General features: G+C 36.3%; 1 protein-coding gene across 1 annotated transcript in view; it reads right to left on the bottom strand.

Annotated features, from left to right (window-relative positions):
* The window catches only part of LOC127844487 (mediator of RNA polymerase II transcription subunit 15-like), a 69094-nt gene extending 48846 nt beyond the window's left edge, over positions 1-20248 (bottom strand). The window contains exons 1-5 of the mRNA XM_052374758.1: positions 20088-20248; positions 15775-15909; positions 14605-14683; positions 10548-10605; positions 5062-5225 (exon numbers count right to left, since the gene is read on the bottom strand). Coding sequence (XP_052230718.1) covers positions 5062-5225; positions 10548-10605; positions 14605-14683; positions 15775-15909; positions 20088-20193 — 542 coding nt within the window. The 5' untranslated portion in view covers positions 20194-20248. The remainder of the gene's footprint in view (positions 1-5061; positions 5226-10547; positions 10606-14604; positions 14684-15774; positions 15910-20087) is intronic.
* Between the last annotated feature and the right edge of the window lie 2765 nt (positions 20249-23013).

The following is a 23013-nucleotide window of genomic DNA, read 5'->3' on the forward strand; positions in this document are numbered from 1 at the left end:
AGGGTAGGTGCGAACGAGGTCTTCTTTGCGGGTAACGGTAGGTGTGAAAGGGGGTCATTTTGCACTTCGGAATTGGCAGATGTTATTGAGTAATATGTGCCACGACTTGTTGAGAATAGCCTTAACAATTGTCAAAAATATAGTGCTATGCCCGCATACCTCAACAACTGTATCCCTGTCTCCCATGCGACATTCAAATTTACCGGTAATGCCCATGCTTTTCCCAAGAAAAATCACACGATGTACACTTATTCTTATTTTCTCTCCTAATCATAATGACGCTTCCTATTTTGAATGCTAAATTAAGCTTTCCAATGCCCCGGATTATTGGATTGTGCAATAGTAAAATGGCAGCCATTTTCGATCTGATTTGGTGGTTTTTATTGTCTTTAAATATTTTTTTCTCCATTTTTGCATTTAAAAAACAGCCTGCGCGCTATACACGGGAGGGCGCTATACGTGGAAACCTACAGTAAATCAAATTATGATTGTCTCTTACCATTTTTGAACAATACTCATCTAAAATGCTTTAACTTTGCGAGTAGACTGAACTCCAAACTCCAACACTTGTTTCTATGACACACATTCACTGTGCAAATTTCGAATAAATATCTGTTGTTTTTATTTCAAACATAGTCTTAAGTGTTAATTGACACACACATTAAATTATTCCCTAATAACCATACAATCTGTTGTAAAGTCTTATTTTTATCATATTCATTGTTCATCATAATTTCTCTTCTGCTTGCTGCCATCTTGGACGATGACGTAAAAACAGGCATGCTCAATCCTGATACATCAACTATCGCCGGTATCCTTCGCAATATAGAGATGTGTGGATAGAAATGTAAAATCGTATATATTTGGCTATATTCTCGAACCAAAACAAAAGTCCATTGTCGTTTGGCGGCAACTCAACATGCTCAATAGACACTCGTTCTACGACATTATCGATGAATAAAATTATAATCTTATTGAGTTTATTGGGAAAATTTGGCTTTTTGGGGGATTTTTTTTCCATATTTTTGGAAAAAAATAAGATTTTTTGGATTTGGAAGCAACTGAATATCGGCTGTTATATTGTTAAAAACAACAGCACAGCATAACGGGTACCACGCTCGGCTGCGGGTGCAGTTTTGAATAAATGAAAGCTTGACAGATTTTTTTATATATATTTTTTTTTTTAAAGGTCACAGTGACCTTGACCTTTGACCTAGTGACCCCAAAATGGGTGTGGCGTGTAGAACTCATCAAAGTGCCTCTACATATGAAGTTCCAAAAGTGGAGGTTGAAGCACTTTGATTTTAGAGCCAATGTTCAAAACCTTAACAAACCTTGACATGGATGGAGGACACGACGAGCTTGCTATGACGATACCTCGGGTTTTCTCAGAAAACAGCCGAGCTAAAAATCACTGAACTGGATATGTTCTCATAGGATGAGTCTGATTTTAAAAATTAAGATGATCTGTGTCTTTTTTTAGGCCATAGAAAATAAATAACTAGATTCTCATCCAATTTGGGGAAAATTGGGGCGGGTGGGTGGATTTTTTATTTTATTTTTCTTTATGTGTCGGACCTATATATAAGTAATGGAATGTTCACAAATTTGTTGGTTTATATGCATAACGCCTATATGTATGTATTTATGTAAAATTTATATATAGAATAAAAGAAATACATTATAAAAATTTGACTATTGTGGTTTTTTTTACCCTTTTAATATCATGTTAAACATATTATGACATTCTATTAAACATTGACAAGACAAAGTATTAAAGAAAATACAAATCTGTAACAGAATCCTTTACTTTATTTTTCAGTATGACTAGATATCATTGATTAAAACATGGTATGCATTCAATAGACAGCATTTACTATTTCAATGTTCAGTTTGTATTTATAATTGGATGAAGATGTTGAAAATGAAGATGATACACATATAATATGGAAAGTTTCAGGGGTGTCTCCAATACTTAAGTCATCGGGTGAGACCTGTGTCAATTCTAATTTATTTCGGCCGACGAAGGCACAGACGATTTTAGGGGGGTCATCTTTCAACGGGGCAAAGATCATACATACTACAAATGAACTCATCGTACAGGTCCGCGAAAGTTAAAGTTTCTGCACATTTTGACAACCCGTACCAATCTTTTACTATAGACCGTTCCATAATTTAGTCATTACATAATTATCTCCCCTGAATTCTCTCCGCGTCCGCCATTACACTGCTGCTTTACAATCGGTAACATATATAAGAGAGCACCGATTATTCAACGGATGAATTTCTTTCTAAATTCTAAGGCCGTCATTACATGGTCTTGGTTGTCTTGGAAAACTAACACATTGACACATTAAAAAAAACATTTAATTAAATTAAATGCAATATTTTTCATTTGATTTTTTGCATCAATCTTTAAATCGTGTATGCCTTTGAATTCCAGTGTTTAATTGCCCCTTTGTTCTGCATAATCCGATTATCTCGTTTTGATCAGATATTGTCCAGACTTAACTAACCACATGGTGTCATAAACCACACTGGGTGGCAGATGACAATCTGGTCATTAAACACAATTGATGATGCCACCATGTCTCATCTTCCTGGTAGTATTAAGCAGTCATTTGGTAAGATAATTTACCTCCGACATACTTAACAGTTGCGTAAATAAGATATGTTACATATTTTACAAATTAAAAGTTATGTCCAATATAGAATATCAGAAATTGTACACCGTAAAGATACTAACCCGTTTAATTTATGAAAAAATAAAGTATTTAAAAAAATATATAAATAAAACATTTAACGTATTTAGCGGGTATCGGTTAATTAAAACTACGTCATTCCGTATGAAGATTTGATGTTACGGCAATGCACGAACGATATCATAAAACAATAAATTACATTTGACACCAAACAGAGGTAAAAAATATTTAAAAAAAATATATATGTATATAAATATATGTGTGTTAAAATGTTAGATATGTGTCACTCATACTCACTAGTAACGAGTTTTCAATATACATGAGTACACAGTTCAATTTGCATCATATGAAGTTGTGTTTTTTCAGTTGTATGTTAATATTCCTCAATAGCGTCATTCTTTGTACAAAACCCATCAAATTAAAATTACATGTAAATACTGTCATGTCCTTTGCTTTTAATATGACTTTGTAGTATGTTTATTTTCAAAGCACTCCTTACACTTTCTAACACTCATTTATTTATCACACTAGCGTCCTCATGCCATTGATAATTATATTTTTATAATAAGATGTATTACTATTGTAATTTATTGAAGCTTTTCTGCAAAAAAAAATATTACGGCTTATGCATAGAGCTCTTTATTGTGTCAAATTGTCGGCCTTTCAGTCTTCAGATAATCTTTAATTTGATGCTTATGCCGCGTTTTAAAAGTTGCAAATAAATGTATTAATAAATTCGTTTGGCGCTTAATAATATATTTTTGAAATATTATTTAGGTGTTTTTTTTATCGGAATCTTTTTGTGTGGATTAATTGACTAAACATTTGGTGTCGTTATCCATATGTTTTGCGTTACTTCAAAGACCTATAAAATACAATTTTTAGTATTTTTAGCTTTATAGCTGTTAAATGATTCAAAGATGAAAATATAGATATATCACATAGATCGCATTCTCTTCATCTTCCGAATAATCACATAAAAGGTCGTCAAGATCAATATCACTCTCTCATGATAAAAAGCTCGTTTTTTAACGTGACAAAATTCCATCTAAAAAAATAAATATAAATCCAAACCACAATTTTTTATCTCTAATATCAGTTAGAACAAGAAAAATAATGGAAGGCGTATCAATAATATCATACTTAAAATAATATGTAATGATTTTGGAATGTAGATTTTTACCAAATGAGATCAATTACAAACAATTAGCGGTAATTAATTGCGCGAGAATCTTTTATAAGTATTAATTAAAATATAATCTGCTTGATGTTGCGGCTATTAAAATCAACACAACAAAACATGCGTGAATTGTTTGTGAAACGTTAAAAGTAACAAGTCTAATCAAAGACATAGTATGAGCGACTGAACAGCAAATTTTCGCCGATGATTACCACTTGATTACAGATAAACAAAAACAAATACACGAAAGCATTTTAAACATTTTATTTGTAACAATCAATCTCAACTTCAAACAATCATTTAAACAACAAAAATGTGATAATCGCCTCACATTAATTCATAAAGTAATTTATTTATCCGACAACGGTGAAGCGGGTATTCTCTACGTCTTTGGCTTTTGGAATCGCAGACTCGCACAAGTTAGCAGCAGTGTAATGGCGGACAGTCACGTGACTGACAATATGGCGCCGGTGAATTTATCGATTATGGAACGGTCTATTGTAACGCCGTTTCTACACCTCAAAATAAGAAACATTTTGTTGTTGTTTTTGCTCGATCACTTGAATTTCAGACGACGCTCGTGCGCCGTTAAAAATCGATAAACGTCTCGGAGATATTGAGTTGCCGATTCGCACTTCGCTATTTTCGTACTCATTCAGCCGTTTCGTGCTCGGTATTTTGCGGCTCATTTTTTTTTTACGGATTTTGTTTCTTCAAAATAAAAAACGTTCGGGAGGGAAGATTTTCAATGGGCTACAGGGATGAGAATCTAGGAATTTGTTTTCTCTGGTCTTTTAGATCTTTTGTCAATGGGATGGAAACTTGCAACACAATATAAACCAGAAACTTGGATCTTTCATATCAACAATCTTTTCCATGCTTAATTAGTTTATTCTTTAGTTATTAATCAGAAAAGGTATTGCTGTTTTTCTTTCTTCTTACTTTTAGTCAAAAGGAATTTTGAATTTCAATTCATTCTATAATGAGTAACTGAGACCTTGGCCCGAGTCATCCAGTATTCAAACCTAAGCAAGGGTTTGATACAAGGCGACAAAAAATTAAGTTTCATTGATAAATCTTATTCAATTCTCCAGTTATTCAGCCCAAACCTCCAATCTAACTCCAACTGCCCACCCTATGCCCGCCAGACCAAGACAACCGTACATAAACGTTCCCTACCTAATGGGATTTCCAAATATGGCTGACATCGCAGGCCCGAATGTCTTCTGTAGAGTGTGGTTGAAGGTGGAGGACGTGATAAGGGCTCCTACAGAGTCAAGTAGGGGCTGACACATGTGTACCTGGGGCATCACGGGCGGTGGCTGCACAACTGGTGTGGAGGTCTGAAACAACAACCCGAACCACAATGAAATATAGAGCTGTTGCAAATGTGACCATAACCCAAGCACTTTTCTTAAAGCTTTGTTTAAGGGTCAATAACTGAGGAATGTGTTGAATACTGTTCACAAATAAATTACCTTGCATATCTAAACAGTATTGTGATGACTTGTTTGAAGTTTAAATATAACAGCTCAAGAAATGCGGACAATGCTCCACAAACTTTTAACATTTTAAACCTCCTTATCAACTTACCAACCTACAGACAGACAGACTCCAACAAATCCCCCTCCCTGTTGGAGTTTAGTGATTAGGGCAGATGCACAGAACGGCAAATGAAAAGCTTTTCATTATTCCAACTATCTGTTGCAACAGACGTTCTTTAACTTGCGTCTTATAAGATAAGATTTAACCTTTAATTCAAGATTGTTTGCATTTAACAAACTTTTATTTTGGAGACAGGGCCGTCAATCTATCAAATCTGCCGCCGAATTTCGGTGGCAGTCCCCCACCTGAAAAGTATAATTTCCCCCCCCCCCTCAGAAAATGAAAACAAAATTTTAAAAATCGCTGATTTATAGTTGAAAATTGACAGTTTTTCGCCCACTAATCTATCTACACTATCTACGCTTATTTCAAGCTAATGGAATTGGTGGTATGTAACCTTAATTGATTAGACGCTCAATAAAACGTAGAAAAAAACAAACCCAGATGAGCAAGAACGGCCAGAAGTTGAAGGTCATAAAAACATAACAGCCAGTCTTATCATAAAAAAATCAACAGTAAAACATTCGCCAAATGTTAACAATTTGATCTTCTGTTCAAGCAACAGTCCCTTGCCCAGATGCAGATGCATTTTGTTCCACTAGCACTATTAGTCACGATGCTAGTGAAGATGCCATGTCGAGCTCCGAGATCGCAGAGGCACTTCCTGACTCTGTTGATATGGCCTCGGTATAAATTAATATAACAATTTTAAATAGGAGCATGGATCTTTTATTTTAAATTATTTAAGAAATGATGTTAAGAATAGTAAACTGCTTTGATATGGTTCCTGTTCTTGCAATTTTTTGCTGTAAAGTAGGTTTGCTTTGAAAAATTCCCCCATTTAACAAAAATTCCCCCTTCTAAGGGCTGCGGACCCCTTCCCCCAAAGTAGCATGAGGGCGCTGAGAGACTGTAAAGTCTCTATGAATGTCTTCGTACAAATATCTCAAGTACACTCCTGGTCTTGGACATACTGTTTGACCCTTCAGTTTTATTTTTATTTGTAGTTAAGCCATGTTCTAGGAAAACTGTGTTCAATGCATGGGCTTAAAGTGATTACCATAAGCCTGTGTAGTCCGCACAGGCTTATCAGTGATGACACTTTCCGCTTTACTGAAATTCTTAAAGAAGACCTCCATTAAATCAAAAGTATCTTACATGCAGAAAGTGTCATCCCTGCAAAGGCTTATCTGGGACAACACTTTACAAACATGCATTAAGTCTGGTTTTCCCTGGGAAAACACTTTACACACATGCATTAAGTCTGGTTTTCCCTGGGACAACACTTTACACACATGTATTAAGTCTGGTTTTCCCAGAGCATGGCGAATTTATATTTATATTGAGATTGAGGAATTGATCTTGCAGACTATATTGATAAAGATTAGTCCTCATTATTTAAACATCACCCAAATATCATACATTTTAGTGCAGCCATATTAGGAAAAATGACCCGCCCACTGGCAGACATGTTTTTCGCACCTACCTACAGGAACCATTTTTGAACTCATCCAAGATATCATTAGGACAATTCTTCTGACCAAGTTTAGTGAAGATCGGACAATGAACGTGGCCTCTAGAGTGTTAAAAGGGTTTTATTATAGCCATATATAGGAGTACAAGAAAACATGCCCTGGTCCCTGGCGGACATGTTTTTCAATCAACTGGAACCATGTTCACACTCATCCAAGATATCATTGAGACAAATCCTCTGACCAAGTTTCACGATGATCAGACAATCAATGTGGCCTCTAGAGTGTTAACAAGGTTTTATTATAGCCATATAAGGAAAAATGCCCTGCCCCTTGGCAGCCATGTTTTTCAACCAACCAGAACCATTTTCAAACTATCATTGGCACAAATCTTTTACCAAATTGCATGAAGATGCGACATTAAATGTGGCCTCTAGAGTGTTAACACGGCAAATGTTGACGCTGCATGACACACAACTTACAAAAGGCCATCACAAAAGCTTACCATGAGCAAATTATGCTACGGTGAGTCAAAAGAACATTTTGCATCTTGTTAAATCTATGTTTCCAGACCACATTTAGAAATTTTGACTGTTGATATAAGGAACATTGATTTATTTTATGTGTTAACTTCATTTTTTTTTAATATTGTACAAAATATACATTGATAATGATGATTTATGGGCTGTAAATATAAACATGTATGAATATAGTGTTAACACATTTTTACTTAAGTTTGTTCTGAAACCTGAAACCCTTTAGAAACAAGAGCTGTCACAGGACAGCGCCCGACTATTCGAGTGCTTGACAGTATAATGTAAGCCATCATGGAGAAAGGGTATAATGTGGGTGTGTGGTCATTTAATATATAATCTTTCTTTTTTTTGGGGGGGGGGGGGGATTCTGGGGTGGGGCGTGGGGGATGGTTTGGGTGGAGTCCATTGTAATATGTCAGGTAAGTGTTATTAATCAAATCTGATCTTAAATAAAGAAGTAATGGCAATTTAAGCAAAATTTATTGATTTGACCTTGAGAGTACAGGTCATTCAAAGGTCAAGGTCAAATTTAACTTGCCAGGTACAGTAACATCATGATAGTAAGAAAGTATTTGAAGTTTGAAAGCAATAGCCTTGATACTTTAAAAGTAAAGTGGATCTAAACACAAAATTTAACAAAATATTCAAAGTTACAAAGACAAAAAAGGGCCATTATTTCGTTAAAAAGCCAACTTGCCCTGTACAGTCCGCTTACGATAGTAAGCGAGTTTTCCAAGTCTATAAAGCAATAGCTATGATACTTTAGGAGTAAAATGGACCAAAACACAAAACTTAACCAAATGTTCAATTATCTAAGTATAAAAGGGGCCATAATTCTGTTAAAATGCTTGATACAGTTGTCTGCTCCTGTTTATAGATTGGGGTCATGTTGGTAAAGAAGTATGCAAAATATGAAAGAAATATGTCAAAGGACATATCAAATATTAGAGGTGGTACCCAAACTTTAACATAGATTTATCAATAATATGCATATTCTAAGTGAAAAAAGGGCCATAATTCTTACAAAATGCTTGATACAGTTGTCTGCTTTTGTTTATATATTGGGGTAAATTTGGTAAAGAAGTATGCACAATATAAAAGCAATATTTCTAGGGACATAGACAATATTTGAGGTGGTACGCAAACTTTAACATAGATTTATCAATAATATGCATATTGTAAGTGAAAAAAGGGCCATAATTCTTACACAATGCTTGATACAGTTGTCTGCTTTTGTTTATAGATAGGGGTCAATTTGGTAAAGAAGTATGCAAAATATAAAAGCAATATATAAAGGGATATAGAAAATATTTGAGGTGGTACGCCAACTTTAACATAGAAAATATATGTGAAAAAAGGGCAATAATTGTTACAAATTGCTTAATACAGTTGTCTGCTCTTGTTTATAGGTTGGGGTCATGTTGGTAAAGAAGTATGCAAAATATAAAAGCAATATGTCAAGGGACATAGAAAATATTTGAGGTGGTACACAAACCTTAACATAGATTTATCAATAATATGCATATTGTAAATGAAAAAAGGGTCATAATTCTTACAAAATGCTTGATACAGTTGTCTGCTTTCCGTTTATAGATAGGGGTCAATTTGGTAAAGAAGTATGCAAAATATAAAAGCAAAATATTTTAGGTGGTACGCAAACTTCAACATAGAAAATCTAAGTGAAAAAAGGGCCATAATTGTTACAAAATGCTTGTAACAGTTGCCTGCTCTTGTTTATAGGTTAGAGTCATGTTGGTAAAGAAGAATGCAAAATATAAAAGTAATATGTCATAAGACATAGGAAATATTTGGGGTGGTACGCAAACTTAAACATTCCAATGCTCACAGGAACGGGAACGGCGACGCAGGGGTGAGTAGGATAGCTCCACTTTATATAGTTCATATATAATAGTCGAGCTAAAAAAAAGTCTTAATTTCAAATGGTGGCCTGTTTTGATGTTTTAGTCAAAATCATTATCGGAAAGGACATGAAAAGGCATAATTATTCTGGGCCCATATTCACCAACCCATTCATAGCCATATGAGCCGGTATTCACCAACCCATTCATAGCCTTATGGGCCCATATTCACCAACCCATTCAAAGCCTTATGGGCCCGTATTCACCAACCCATTCATAGCCTTATGGGCCTGTCTTCACCAACCCATTCATAGCCTTATGGGCCTGTATTCACCAACCCATTCAAAGCCTTATGGGCCCGTATTCACCAACCCATTCATAGCCTTATGGGCCCGTATTCACCAACCCATTCAAAGCCTTATGGGCCCGTATTCACCAACCCATTCATAGCCTTATGGGCCCGTATTCACCAACCCATTCATAGCCATATGAGCCCGTATTCACCAACGAGTTTAATAGCATTATGGTCTTGTATTCACAAACCCATTCATAGCCTTATGGGCCCATATTCACAACCCATTCATAGCATTATGGGCCCATATTCACAACCCATTCATAGCCTTATGAGCCCATATTCACAAACCCATTCATAGCCTTATGGACCTGTATTCACAAACCCATTCATAGCCTTATGGGCCCATATTCACCAACCCATTCATAGCCTTATGAGCCCATATTCACAACCCATTCATAGCCTTAAGAAATCTTACTTCAGAGTTTGAATGGATGAATGCTATTTACATAAACCCACTGTTCTAGTGGAATAATGATGACACTCGCGGTGTTACATCTCTTCACCACTTACATATGTATTTTGAAGCATTTGCAGTCCCTTAGAAAGTAAAATTTTATTTAAGGCCTTATTTACTAGATTCAAGTTTTAAAGGCTTCATTTCAAACCCTAAGATACTGATGAGCAGCAAACAGCAGGCTGTTCTGGTTTTATGCTGTTTGCACATAGCCATTTTCGTTTTGCTTCTGAGTGGGAAAGGGATAAGCACAACGTTCTATGGGAATAATGATGATATTTAGGGTGTTGTATACAAATATTATCCATCTTTAGATTTAAGTCTTAAAATGGTTCGGTGAATACAAAGAATGTTGTTTTTTAAACATTTTTTACTCATACTTACAAATTTCGTCATTCTTTCCAAAGCCTGCTCACACTTCATGAGTGTTTCTAAACTCACTCTGAAAGTTTACAAACAAACACATTATGTAACAAAACTGTAAACATACTAGTTTCAACAAGCTTAATGGCAAGTCTTAAACAAAAATTGGGAAAACTATTACACTGATAACAAGAAATGGGTCAAAAGAGAATGCTTAATGCTAAAATCAAACATCTAATGAGCTCAATTAAATTAAATCTGCCTTTTCGGAGACACTGGTTAAGGAACTTCAGTTGAAAAGGCCCCTAAACAAAGCATTAAAAAATTTCAATGCGGTGGGGGCATAGGGGGCATTACTTCACCAAGTTGTTGGTAGCACAAGACAAACTTGACCAGCATTTGATAAATAAAGAAGGAATGTTTATAAAATAATGTTAAGATGTTAGGTTTTTGATGAATTAATTCATGAAACCCCTTGTTTAGGAAATTTTGTTAAAAAGGAGCTGAGAAGACATTTAAAGGAACCTTACTCAAATATGACTACCTATTATTTATTTGTAGCATAAGCACAAAAAGCATTTTTTTCCCTAGATCTTTCTGCACAATAAACACACACAAGAAAACTGGCTTCATAAATCATATTCCTTGCAACAATGAAATCACACATACAAACAATTTATATGAATGCACAAGCACAGAAAGGCCAATAGACCGTTGTCTTACTTCATGCACCTACGCAAATAGACAGATGTCTTACATCATCCACCTACACCAAAAGACAGATGTCTCACATCATGCACCTACGCCAATAGAAAGATGTCTTACTTCATGCACCTACACCAATAGACAGATGTCTCACTTCATGCACCTACGCCAATCTTTAAATGGCTAGGTGGATAAAACAGTTTTGATTTTTGTTAAGCATAAAAGCTGATAGATTTTCAAAGGGACACTAGACTATTCTACCTTGCTAGATTTTAGATTTTGGAATTTCCCACTACTCTGAAGGTAAAGGCCAGCTGACCCGATAAAAACGTTTAAAAATCACATACCATAACAAATATGATTATAGCAACAAACACTACTACTGGTGCATAAAAAGGGGTCAGCATTGTTTGTGGTTGCAAATTATTTTATTTTTTTCCAAAGTTGTGGAAATCACGAAAACCAACTTATACAGGTGGGAATAACAAGCAAATTCGTAGAATTGATATCCCCCGCAATATATGCTTTGTTTGAGGATGGGTGCAAATCGGACGGATAAACATACTGACAGATGGACGGACGGAGGACCATAACTAAGACAGAGGAAGGTTCTTGAGCCTTCAAAATTTATTTAGGTGAATTAATAAGTCGTGCGTTTTCCACAAAAACATTCAATGTTTATATACACTCAATTTTCAGAGTGTTGCAGAGTGAACACAACATCTGCCATGACATACCTGGAAATGTTTTTATGGTTAATCATCCATTATTGGGTACGGGAATCATTGGTGTCATTTTGGAAACATGATTAGTCACATGTATTCACTTTGTAAATCATACTTCATCTCCATGATGATGTTTGAGAGGATGATAGTTTACTTCATAAATATAATTGGTAACAACAAAATAATTCACATGAATCTGGCACTTAAAGGGATATTACCTACTGTTCCTACTAATTGTCATTGCAAGGGTAATCCAGTTTCACAGCAACAAGGTGGTGGTCTGTATACTCATACCAAGTTTCAATTAAATCCGCCAAAGCACTTCCAAGATATGGCTGCGGACACAAAAGTGCCTATAGTAAAAAGCATTTTTTCAAGATACAAAGAGCCATAACTCTGGTTTTAACAGATGGTGTACAATGCCATATGGCGTGAATCATCCTCTTATGCATATATATACTCATACAAAGTTTCAATGAAATCCGCCAAAGCACTTCCAAGATATGGCTCCGGACATAAAAAGTGACGGACGGACGGACAGCCGGACAACGCCAAAACAATATCCCTCCACCTCTGGCGGGCGATATATACTCATACCAAGTTTCAATGAAATCCGCCTAAGCACTTCAAAGATATGGGTCCGGACACAAAAGTGCCTATAGTAAAAAGCATTTTTTCAAGATACAAAGGGCCATAACTCTGTTTTTAACAGATGGTATACAATGCCATTTGGCGTGCATCATCCTCTTATGCATATATATACTCATACCAAGTTTCAATGAAATCCGCTATAGCATTTCCAAGATATGGCTCGGGACAAAAAAGTGCCTATAGTAAAAAGCATTTTTTCAAGATACAAAGGGCCATAACTCTGTTTTTAACAGATGGTGTACAATGCCATTTGGCGTGCATCATCCTCTTATGCATATATATACTCATACCAAGTTTCAATAAAATCCGCCAAAGCACTTCCAAGATATGGCTCCGGACACAAAAGTGCCTATAGTAAAAACCATTTTTTCAAGATACAAAGGGCCATAACTCTGTTTTTAACAGATGGTGTACAATGCCATTTGGCGTGCATCATCCTCTTATACATATATATACTCATACTAAGTTTCAAAGAAATCCGCCAAAGCACTTCCAAGATATGGCTCCGGACACAAAAGTGCCGGACGGACGGCCGGACAGCCGGACGGACGGACAACGCCAAAACAATATCCCTCCGCCTCTGGCGGGGGATAAAAACAAGAATATCAGTGAAACTGATGGATGCTCCCCGATGATGCGCAAAGTCAATCTATGTGTTAATAACCACTAAAACAAGATGTGTTTGTGAAACACTATGTCCCCGTATATGACGTTTGACCTTGAAGGATGACCTTGACCCTTCATCACTCAAAATGCGCAGCTCCATGAGATACACATGCATGTCAAATATAAAATTGCTAGCTTCAATATTGCAGAAGTGACATTACATGAGCAATTTTGACCCATATATTTGACCTTGAAGGATGACCTTGACCTTTCACCACTCAAAATGTGCAGCTCCATGAGATACACATGCATGCCAAATATCAAGTTGCTATCTTCAATATTGCAAAAGTACTCATACAATGAGCGATTTTGGCCACATATATTTGACCTCTGACCTTGAAGGATGACCTTGACCTTTCACCACTCAAAATGTGCAGCTCCATGAGATACACATGCATGCCAAATATCAAGTTGCTATCTTGAATACTGAAATATTGCAAAAGTGTACATTAAATGAGCGATTTTGACCCATATATTTGACCTTGAAGGATGACCTTGACCTTTCACCACTCAAAATGTGCAGCTCCATGAGATACATATAAATGCCAAATATCAAGTTGCTATCTTCAATATTGCAAAAGTTATTTCAAATGTTAAAGTTGGCGAAAACCAACAGACCAACCAACCAACAGACAGGGCAAAAACAATATGTCCCCCACTACTATAGTGGGGGACATAAAAATATTTTATTAGCCTCGGTGACCTTGACCCCAGTGACCTCAAACCTCATCAAAAGGTAGAGGCCCATGCAAGGTACCTACATGCCAAATATGAAAAAGATCGGTAAAGTATTAGCGTGACGGAAAATATATTAATAGCCTCTGTGACCTTGAGCCCAGTGACCTCAAACCTCATCAAAAGGTAGAGGTCCATGCAAGGTACCTACATGGCAAATATGTAAGAAATTGGAAAAGTATTGAAGGCCTAATGAGAAAATGTAAGAAAAGCGTGACGGAAAATCTATTATTAGCCTTGGTGACCTTGAGCCCAGTGACCTCAAACCTCATCAAAAGGTAGAGGTCCATGGAAGGTACCTACATGCCAAATATGAAAGAGATCGGTAAAGTAACAAAAGCATGACGGAAAATCTATTTTTAGCCTCAGTGACCTTGACCCCAGTGACCTCAAACCTCATCAAAAGGTAGAGGTCTATGCAAGGTACCTACATGCCAAATATGAAAGAGATCGGTATAGTATTGAAGGTGCTATGAGAAACTGTAACAAAAGTGTGACCGAAAAATCTATTATTAGCCTCAGTGACCTGTTTTCCAAGTGAAATAGCCATAACTCTGCCTAGTCATAACTACAGTTAGAGCTATGTGCCCACTCACCGTTTGACAGGGTTGGTGAGTATCTCATGCAGCTTGAGGAGCTTGTTGATCTCCTGTTGTCGCTGCTCAGTGGCCGAACCTGAAACACAAAATGCATGTGTTCAAAGTCTCATGAAAAATAAGCCTAATCAGGGGACAGCACTCTTGCTTTTATGGAATTTTTCATTAAAATAGGAATACAAATTTCTAAATGAAAATCCAGTCTAGAAACAAAATATTTGCCCCTGATTAAGCTGTGCAGGCTAATTTTGGACAACACTTAACACACATGCATTAAGCCCTGTTTTACAAGTGCCATGCTCATTGATTTTAAATCGATATACTAAAAATGCTATTTGTTTTTAAAAAGATATACTATAAATTACATAAAAAGTTATTAAAGATTCTTTTTAGATCTTAAACATACTGTCTGAGTAATTTTTTTTCTATCTAATTATGCTTTTCTTTCTCTGAACATCTATTTATACATTTCAGAATATCTTGCTTTATCTTCAATTTTAAACAAAGATTCCCTAAAAATACAAGTCAAAACTTAAAATATATAAAAACAAGTTAAAACATCAGAGTCAAAACTTACAATATAAATACAAGTTAAAACATCAGTTCCTCAATTCTAATAAAGAAAACTAAAATTTAATTTCATAGTGTATTTAAATACATATAGATCAGAGGGGGTAATCAAGTGACAAACAAGATGGCGACGTCCATGCAGAGGCAGGTATTTATCGTCGTTTTATACCCTTTATTAATTGTATTATTATTGGTTATTCCGCCCACTTTCCAGCCATATTAGAAAGTAAGTTACTGACTTTTATCTCGACTTTACTCGGTGTAAAATTTCTAAGCGGGATGACCTAATTAGGACTCCACTAAAAAAATTGCACAGAGTAAAGTCGAGATATAAAGCGAATTTAAATACGAAATAACGCTTATCACCTTTTTAATGATATGGCTGGAAAGTGAGCGTCATTAAAAAAAATAAACAGAAGTAATAAAGGGTATAAAACGGCGAAAAAAAAACTGTCTCGGTATAGACGTCGCCATCTTGACTATCACGTGATTACCCGCTCTGTAGATATGAATTTCAAAAAAATATCCACAGAATTCTACACATGATTTACTATGCAACGAATCCTAAGTGAAACCAAAACGATTCTTAGAGCATGATACCTTTGGCGTCCTCTGATTTCTTGATCATCCTTCGCAGGGGTTCCAGGTATATGGAAAGAGACTTGAGTTTCTCCAGGTAGGGGTCATTGGAAGGGTCAGCAGGGCTAGGGGCTGCCCCAACTGAGCCTGGGTTACCTGTAAATACAGGGAAATATTCATAAGAGATGTGCATTTCGTTTTTCTTTTTCAAACGAATACCTACCAGTTCCTAGATTGAGAAAAGAATGAACAAATATATCCATATGTAAGAGGCCACTTATATTTATTAATGTATAACATTTCAATTTATGTACATGTATGGTAGTATCTGAATTAATAAAAGCAAGAGCTCTGTTTGAGAAACACAATGCCCCACTCCTGCACTTTGAAGCCGCATGGTAGCTATATTCAAATTGAAAACATCATGATGAATGTACGGTCCATTGATATTTGAAATAGTTACTGGCGGTGAACATGTTTGGCCAAATTTAGGGTTCATTGAAGGCTTACAATTTTCTGTGATTTTGTTGAAATGTATAATTCCAAAACCAGGTCAACATTTGAAAGTATTTCAAAACAAAGTCCAGGAATCTGTAATTTTACAAAAAATTCCAAGGCTTGTAACTTTGTCAAAAATAAATAGAACAGAACAAAACTCAGCTCTCTGATCTGAAAGTCATGCAGTGCTTGGCCCGTAACATCGTCAAAAATCAATCGAACGGAACGAAACTCAAACTTTAATTGTAAGTTAGCCTCACACAGCAAAAAAATCAGGTCAATATCTGCAAGTGAATAAGAAAAATGTCAGGAAAACTGTTATTTTTCAGACTGTGTCCAATGTCAGTAATTATGCCAAAAAGTAATTATGCCAAAATTAAATGGAATAGAACAAAACTCAAACTTGATCCCTAAGACATGCACGTTTACTCACTTACCAATATCAGACTGGACGGAAGGACAGTGCAATTGCTATTAGTGGGGTCATATGGTGAAATGATTGTTCACTTTTTGATAAAAGCAACAAACTTGGCACGTTTGTAGATTTAAGAATTTTATTTAATTTTAGCTATGGACCCATCTCCAATTTTCAAGATGGCCGCCATTTTCAAGATGGCCACCAAAATATAGGAAATTACATGTTACTGCCATATTTGATTAATATATTCTGTTTTTGGCATTAAAATTAGCTGTTTTATGTTATTAATTAATTAAAATATGTTTCTACATGAAAAAAAATTAATTAAACATTGCATATAAGTCAAAATGGCTTCCAAAATGGCCGCCTAAAGTACACAAAAATAGGATTTTCCTACTCAAATCTATAATTTCAATACTCATTGAACGTATGTTATGTAAGCAAGTGTTTTTCTTTTTTAATGTATTTACAGATACATTCATTTTCATAATTTTCTCAACATATTGTATAAGTCCATAAATAAAGAAATATCTGCATTCAACGAGTTCACACTTCCAGACCTTAAAGCTGCCTTAAAATCTAACCGCGGTCACATCCTCCACCACATATGGTGCTTGTATTCAGTGGAATTGTCAACTTTTTGATAAAAGAACACACTTTGCTCATTGGTAGTTTAAAGTATTTAAGACAAAATAGGCTATGGACCCAATTCATATTTTTTAAAATGGCCACCATTTTCAAAATGGCCGCCAACCTATCAAAAAAGGAGAAAATATCATGGTGCTGATTTTTTATTGCGATCTTTTATAAAATCAAATGAAATATTACAATACTTCATTACTAATTATGCCGATAATCAAACATCTTTGCAAGAAAAACATTAATTATAAGTATTTTGTTATTTTTATACTTTTTGTAAGGTCAAAAGGTCATTTGTTTGGGGGAAATTATGCTTTTTTGGCAAATATTAATTTTCTTTAATAATAAATAAATCCATAAAGCAGATTATCATGGTCCGAGAGCCCACTGGTGTTTATTGCAAGTTTTGAAGCCATGAATGATTGTGTATTTTTGAAAAGAGAAGTTTATATCCTTCCAGAAAACCCATTTCTTAAGTGTCACAGCCATTCATATCTATGATTTTTGGGGGTAAAATCACTTAAAATCGAAAGTTTTCCCTCTGATTTCTGGAATAATTAAATAAATAGACATTTTCGGTCATGGGAATTTACCCAGGGTTTCAGTTTTGGGGTATTTAATATGTATCAGAAACTGTTCTGATAATTCAGTAAAAAAAAATAATTTTCCATGTATTTTTTTAGGGAAAAAACACCAAATTTCGCATTTTATTTATGCAAATTTGCCCATTTTTCAAATTTTAATTCTGCTAATCTTTAACAAAGTTAACAATTTCCAACATATTTGTCTAATCAGTGTTTTAAAAACACACATGTGGCCTCCTTGTTTCATTCCAACAACGACTTTTGTTATTAACATCTATTAGTGATTTTGGGTGAATGAATAAAATCACACACAAAAACTGAGGATTTCTGGAATAATTTGATTTAATTAACTGGAAGTGTGAACTCGTTGAATGCAGTTATTTCTTTATTTAAGGACTGAACCAATATGTTGAGAATATGATACAAATGAAGGTATTTGTAAATTCAAAAAAGAAAAACACTTGCTTATATAAAATAAGTTCAATGAATATTGAAATTATAGATTGGAGTAGGAAAATCCTATTTTTGGTACTTTAGGCGGCCATTTTGGAAGCCATTTTGACTTATATGCAATATGTTATTCATTTTTTCATGTAGAAACATGTTTTAATTAATTTATTACATAAAACAGCTAATTTCAATGCCAAAAACATAATATTTGAATCAAATATGGCAGCAACATGTAATTTCCTAAATTTTGGCGGCCATCTTGAAAATGGCGGCCAGCTTGAAAATTGGAGATGGGTCCATAGCTTAAATTGAATAAAATACTTTCATCTACATATGTGCCAAGTTTGTTGCTTTTATCAAAAAGTGAACAATTCCACTGAATACAAGCACCATATGATCCCGCTATATATGCCACCCTACCAGGGGCATAACAAATAACACATTAACACTTTTAAACCTTTTTTGGAAAACACATTAATCTCCTGCATTATGCCATTCGGAATGACTCAGTGGTTAAAGAGACCATCTTTTTAATCATGCAGTTATTTGTAAAGTATCCAAAAGTGAACATTTTTAGCATTGTTTTATTTTCTTTCTATCATTGTTGGTTAGTAGTTTGTATTTTTTTCTTGTCTGGCATCTCTACTCATGACCACATGTTGGATAATAACAGCTGGTAACAGACCATCTACATGTATGACTATAATAACAGCTGATAACAGACCATCTACATGTATGACTATAATAACAGTTGGTAACAGACCATCTAAATGTATGACTATAATAACAGTTGATAACAGACCATCTACATGTATGACTATAATAACAGTTGGTAACAGACCATCTACATGTATGACTATAATAACAGCTGATAACAGACCATCTACATGTATGACTATAATAACAGTTGGTAACAGACCATCTACATGTATGACTATAATAACAGCTGGTAACAGACCATCTACATGTATGACTATAATAACAGCTGATAACAGACCGTCTACATGTATGACTATAATAACAGTTGGTAAAATACCATCTACATGTATGACTATAATAACAGCTGATAACAGACCATCTACATGTATGACTATAATAACAGTTGATAACATACCATCTACATGTATGACTATAATAACAGCTGGTAACAGACCATCTACACGTATGACTATAATAACAGCTGCTAACAGATCATCAGGCATCTACATGTATGACTATAATAACAGCTGGTAACAGACCATCTACATGTATGACTTTAATAACAGCTGGTAACAGACCATCTACATGAATGACTATAATAACAGTTGGTAACAGACCATCTTCATGTATGACTATAATAACAGCTGGTAACAGACCATCTACATGTATAACTATAATAACAACTGGTAACAAACCATCTACATGTATGCCTATAATAACAGCTAGTAACATACCATCTACATGTATGACTATAATAACAGCTAGTAACAGACCATCTACATGTATGACTATAATAACAGCTGGTAACAGACCATCTTCATGTATGACTACAATAACAGCTGGCAACAGATCATCTACATGTATGACTATAATAACAGCAGGTAATAGACCATCTACATGTATGACTATCATATAAGCTGGTTACATACCATCTACATGTATGACTATAATAACAGCTGGTTACAGACCATCTACATGTATGACTATAATAACAGATGGTAACAGACCATCTAATATCAAAGAAGCAGAAGAAGAGAAGTGCTTACCTGGAGTGTTGAGCATGTTGCTGGGTGACGGCACACTGGTGGGCATGCTGCCTGGCTGCCGTGGAGATGGTACGATCTGTGGGGTGGGGGAGGTCATCATGGACATGGGCGACCCCACAGAGGTTTGACCCTGGGAACTGAATTGAAAGACATTGAAACTGCAACAAAGTACAGGCCTGACCCTGGGAACTGCAGAGATTTTTCCTACTTTATAAAGTACCTAGAAACAGCACTTTCCCAATTGTGAACAAATGTAAAATGTTTTCAATGGAAGTCCCAAAATTCCCAGTTGAAAATCCCCCACCCCCCCTTTTTTTGGGTTTTAAATGAAATGCATAATTTAGTTAGTTTCCCTATGCAGCTCTATGGCTTGAACCAAAGTAAATACAATAATGACAACTTAACAACACTAACAAGACTTTTTTCCCAATGGGCTTGAACTGATACTTTTTCCCAATTGGGCAAAAAACAACAAGGCGGAACAGAAATAAATGACAGTGAAACTGCAACAGAGTAACCTGGACCTGGAAACTGAAATGTAGGACAATGAAACTGCAACAAAATACAGGCCTGACCCTGGGAACTGATATGTAGGACAGTGAAACTGCAGCAAAGTACAGGCATGACCATGGGAACTGAATTGTAGGACAGTGAAACTGTAGCAAAGTACAGGCCTGACCCTGGGAAATGAAATGTAGGCAGTGAAACTGTAGCAAAGTACAGGCCTGACCCTGGGAACTGATATGTAGGACAGAAAAACTGCAACAAAGTACAGGCATGGGCCTTGGAAGGAATGTATGACAGTGAAACTGCAACAAAGTACAGGCATGACCTTAGGAACTGAAATGTAAGGGAGTGAAAGTGCAACAAAGTTCAATCCTGACTCTAGGAACTAAAATGTAGGGCATTGAAACTGCAACAAAGTTCAGGCCTGACCCTTGGGAGGAATGTAGGACAGAAAAACAAATTTTTCTAGTAAAATTCATTTTAATTAGTAATTACTTACCTGATATCATATGCTTACTTATTCCGATAGGATCGTAATTTATCCGGAATTTTTCGTCCGAGGAATCCCACACTTTTCAGAAACCCGTCAGGTAGGACAGAGCGGTCACATAGTGCCGTGTAGCCACACAACCAAAACGGGACATTACCCAGAATCCACTCTTATTCCAATAAAAAATATGAAATATTAGACGAAGAGCGGGGTGGGAGGTGGGACTTACCGATATCAGGTAAGTAATTACTAATTAAAATGAATTTTACTAGAAAAAATTGTTTTAATAGCTTAATTACCTTACCTGATATCATATGCTGAATTTGCAGCTGAGGCGGGAAGGTTCGCGAAAATCTCCCCATCACAGCGGAACCCATATCTCGGGTTCACAGCTAATCTTCGTTATTACGGTATTAACTTAATTCACGGATAAGCGTAATATACCTATGCCGTAGAAGATACTACCGTTTGTGCAACCACAAGGGGGCCCAACAAATACAAGTTGTCCTGTTGGCACTCCAGAGAACGAAGATAAAAAGATGAAAAAGTAGTCTGATTCCTCCAGAAAGCAGCTTGAAGCACGTCAGAGAGTGGGGTATGATTAATATATGCCCACGAAGCCGACATTGCTCGTAATTCATGCGGTCTAATCTTAAAAAGGGATGAATCCCTTGAAGAAAGAGAAGAGTAAGTCCTTTTTATAGTCGAGGCTACCCAACGGGAAATAGAAGCCGCAGACACATCGCCCCCCCCCCCCTTTTAAGGGAATGAAGAGTCTCTTACGAGAACCTCGAATAGACTTAACTCTACTAAGATAGAACTTCAAAGACCTGACAGGGCAGAGGAGTCTATCTTCATCTTCATTACCACAAGTTCTAGAAAGACTTGGGACCTTGAAGGGTTTAGAAGCCATTGAGGGGAGATGATTTTTAGCAAGGAATCCTGGCTGACACAACAAGGTGACAGAGCTATCGGAGGAATCAAAACGAAGATGGCTTTCTTCGATAGAAAGAGCATGAATTTCACTTCTACGTTTGGATGAAGCCATGGTAAGAAGGAAAACGGTCTTCCATGTTAGGAACTGTAAAGAAGCCTGATTAAGGGGTTCATAGGGAGCTTTAATAAGCGATCCAAGAACACAAGCCAAATCCCATTTGGGGGTAAGAGAACGAGACACAGGACGTTTAAGTTCCATGGCTTGGATCAGTTCCGAAATGGCTGGGTCAGCACAGACTTGTGATGACTTACGAAAAGCCAAGGTATGCGAAAGCACAGATCTGTATCCTTTGATGGAGCTAAGAGAAAGTTTCTTATCATCAAAGAGATAGATTAGAAAATCCGCTATGCGTCTAGCAGAGGGATTGAGGGGATCAATTTTCCCTCGAACACACCAATTAGAGAAGAGTTTCCAGCGAGCATCATAGACTGCTCTGGTGGACTTTCTCCTTGCAGAGGCAACGACCGTTGAAGCCCTGACAGAAAAGCGTTTCTTCTGCAGGGATTGCCTGATAACGGCCAGACGTGTAAGTGGAACATGTCTGGATCCATGTGAAGTCTGCCTCTCTGAGATAGGAGATCTGACCTGTGCGGGAGTTCCCTGGGAAATTCGCACAGGAGACCGAGAAGGTCGTTGAACCAGGATCTCCTGGGCCACCAAGGGGCTATCAGGAGGATCCGGCAAGAGCTCACCCTGATTTTCCCTAAGATTTGGGGAATGAGAATGGGTGGGGGATAAGCGTAAGCGTCCAGTTGATTCCAATCGAACGAAAGCGCGTCTACCGCACACGCTGCTGGTTCGTACACTGGACTCACATACAGAGGAAGTCTGTGGTGGTCTCTGGTCGCAAACAGGTCGACCAGTGGATAACCGAATGTGAGGAATATCTGATTGGCCACTTCCTGATGAAGTGTCCACTCCGATGGAAGTAA

Source organism: Dreissena polymorpha, chromosome 1 (assembly GCF_020536995.1).
Source record: "Dreissena polymorpha isolate Duluth1 chromosome 1, UMN_Dpol_1.0, whole genome shotgun sequence".
NCBI classification, from domain to species: domain Eukaryota; kingdom Metazoa; phylum Mollusca; class Bivalvia; order Myida; family Dreissenidae; genus Dreissena; species Dreissena polymorpha.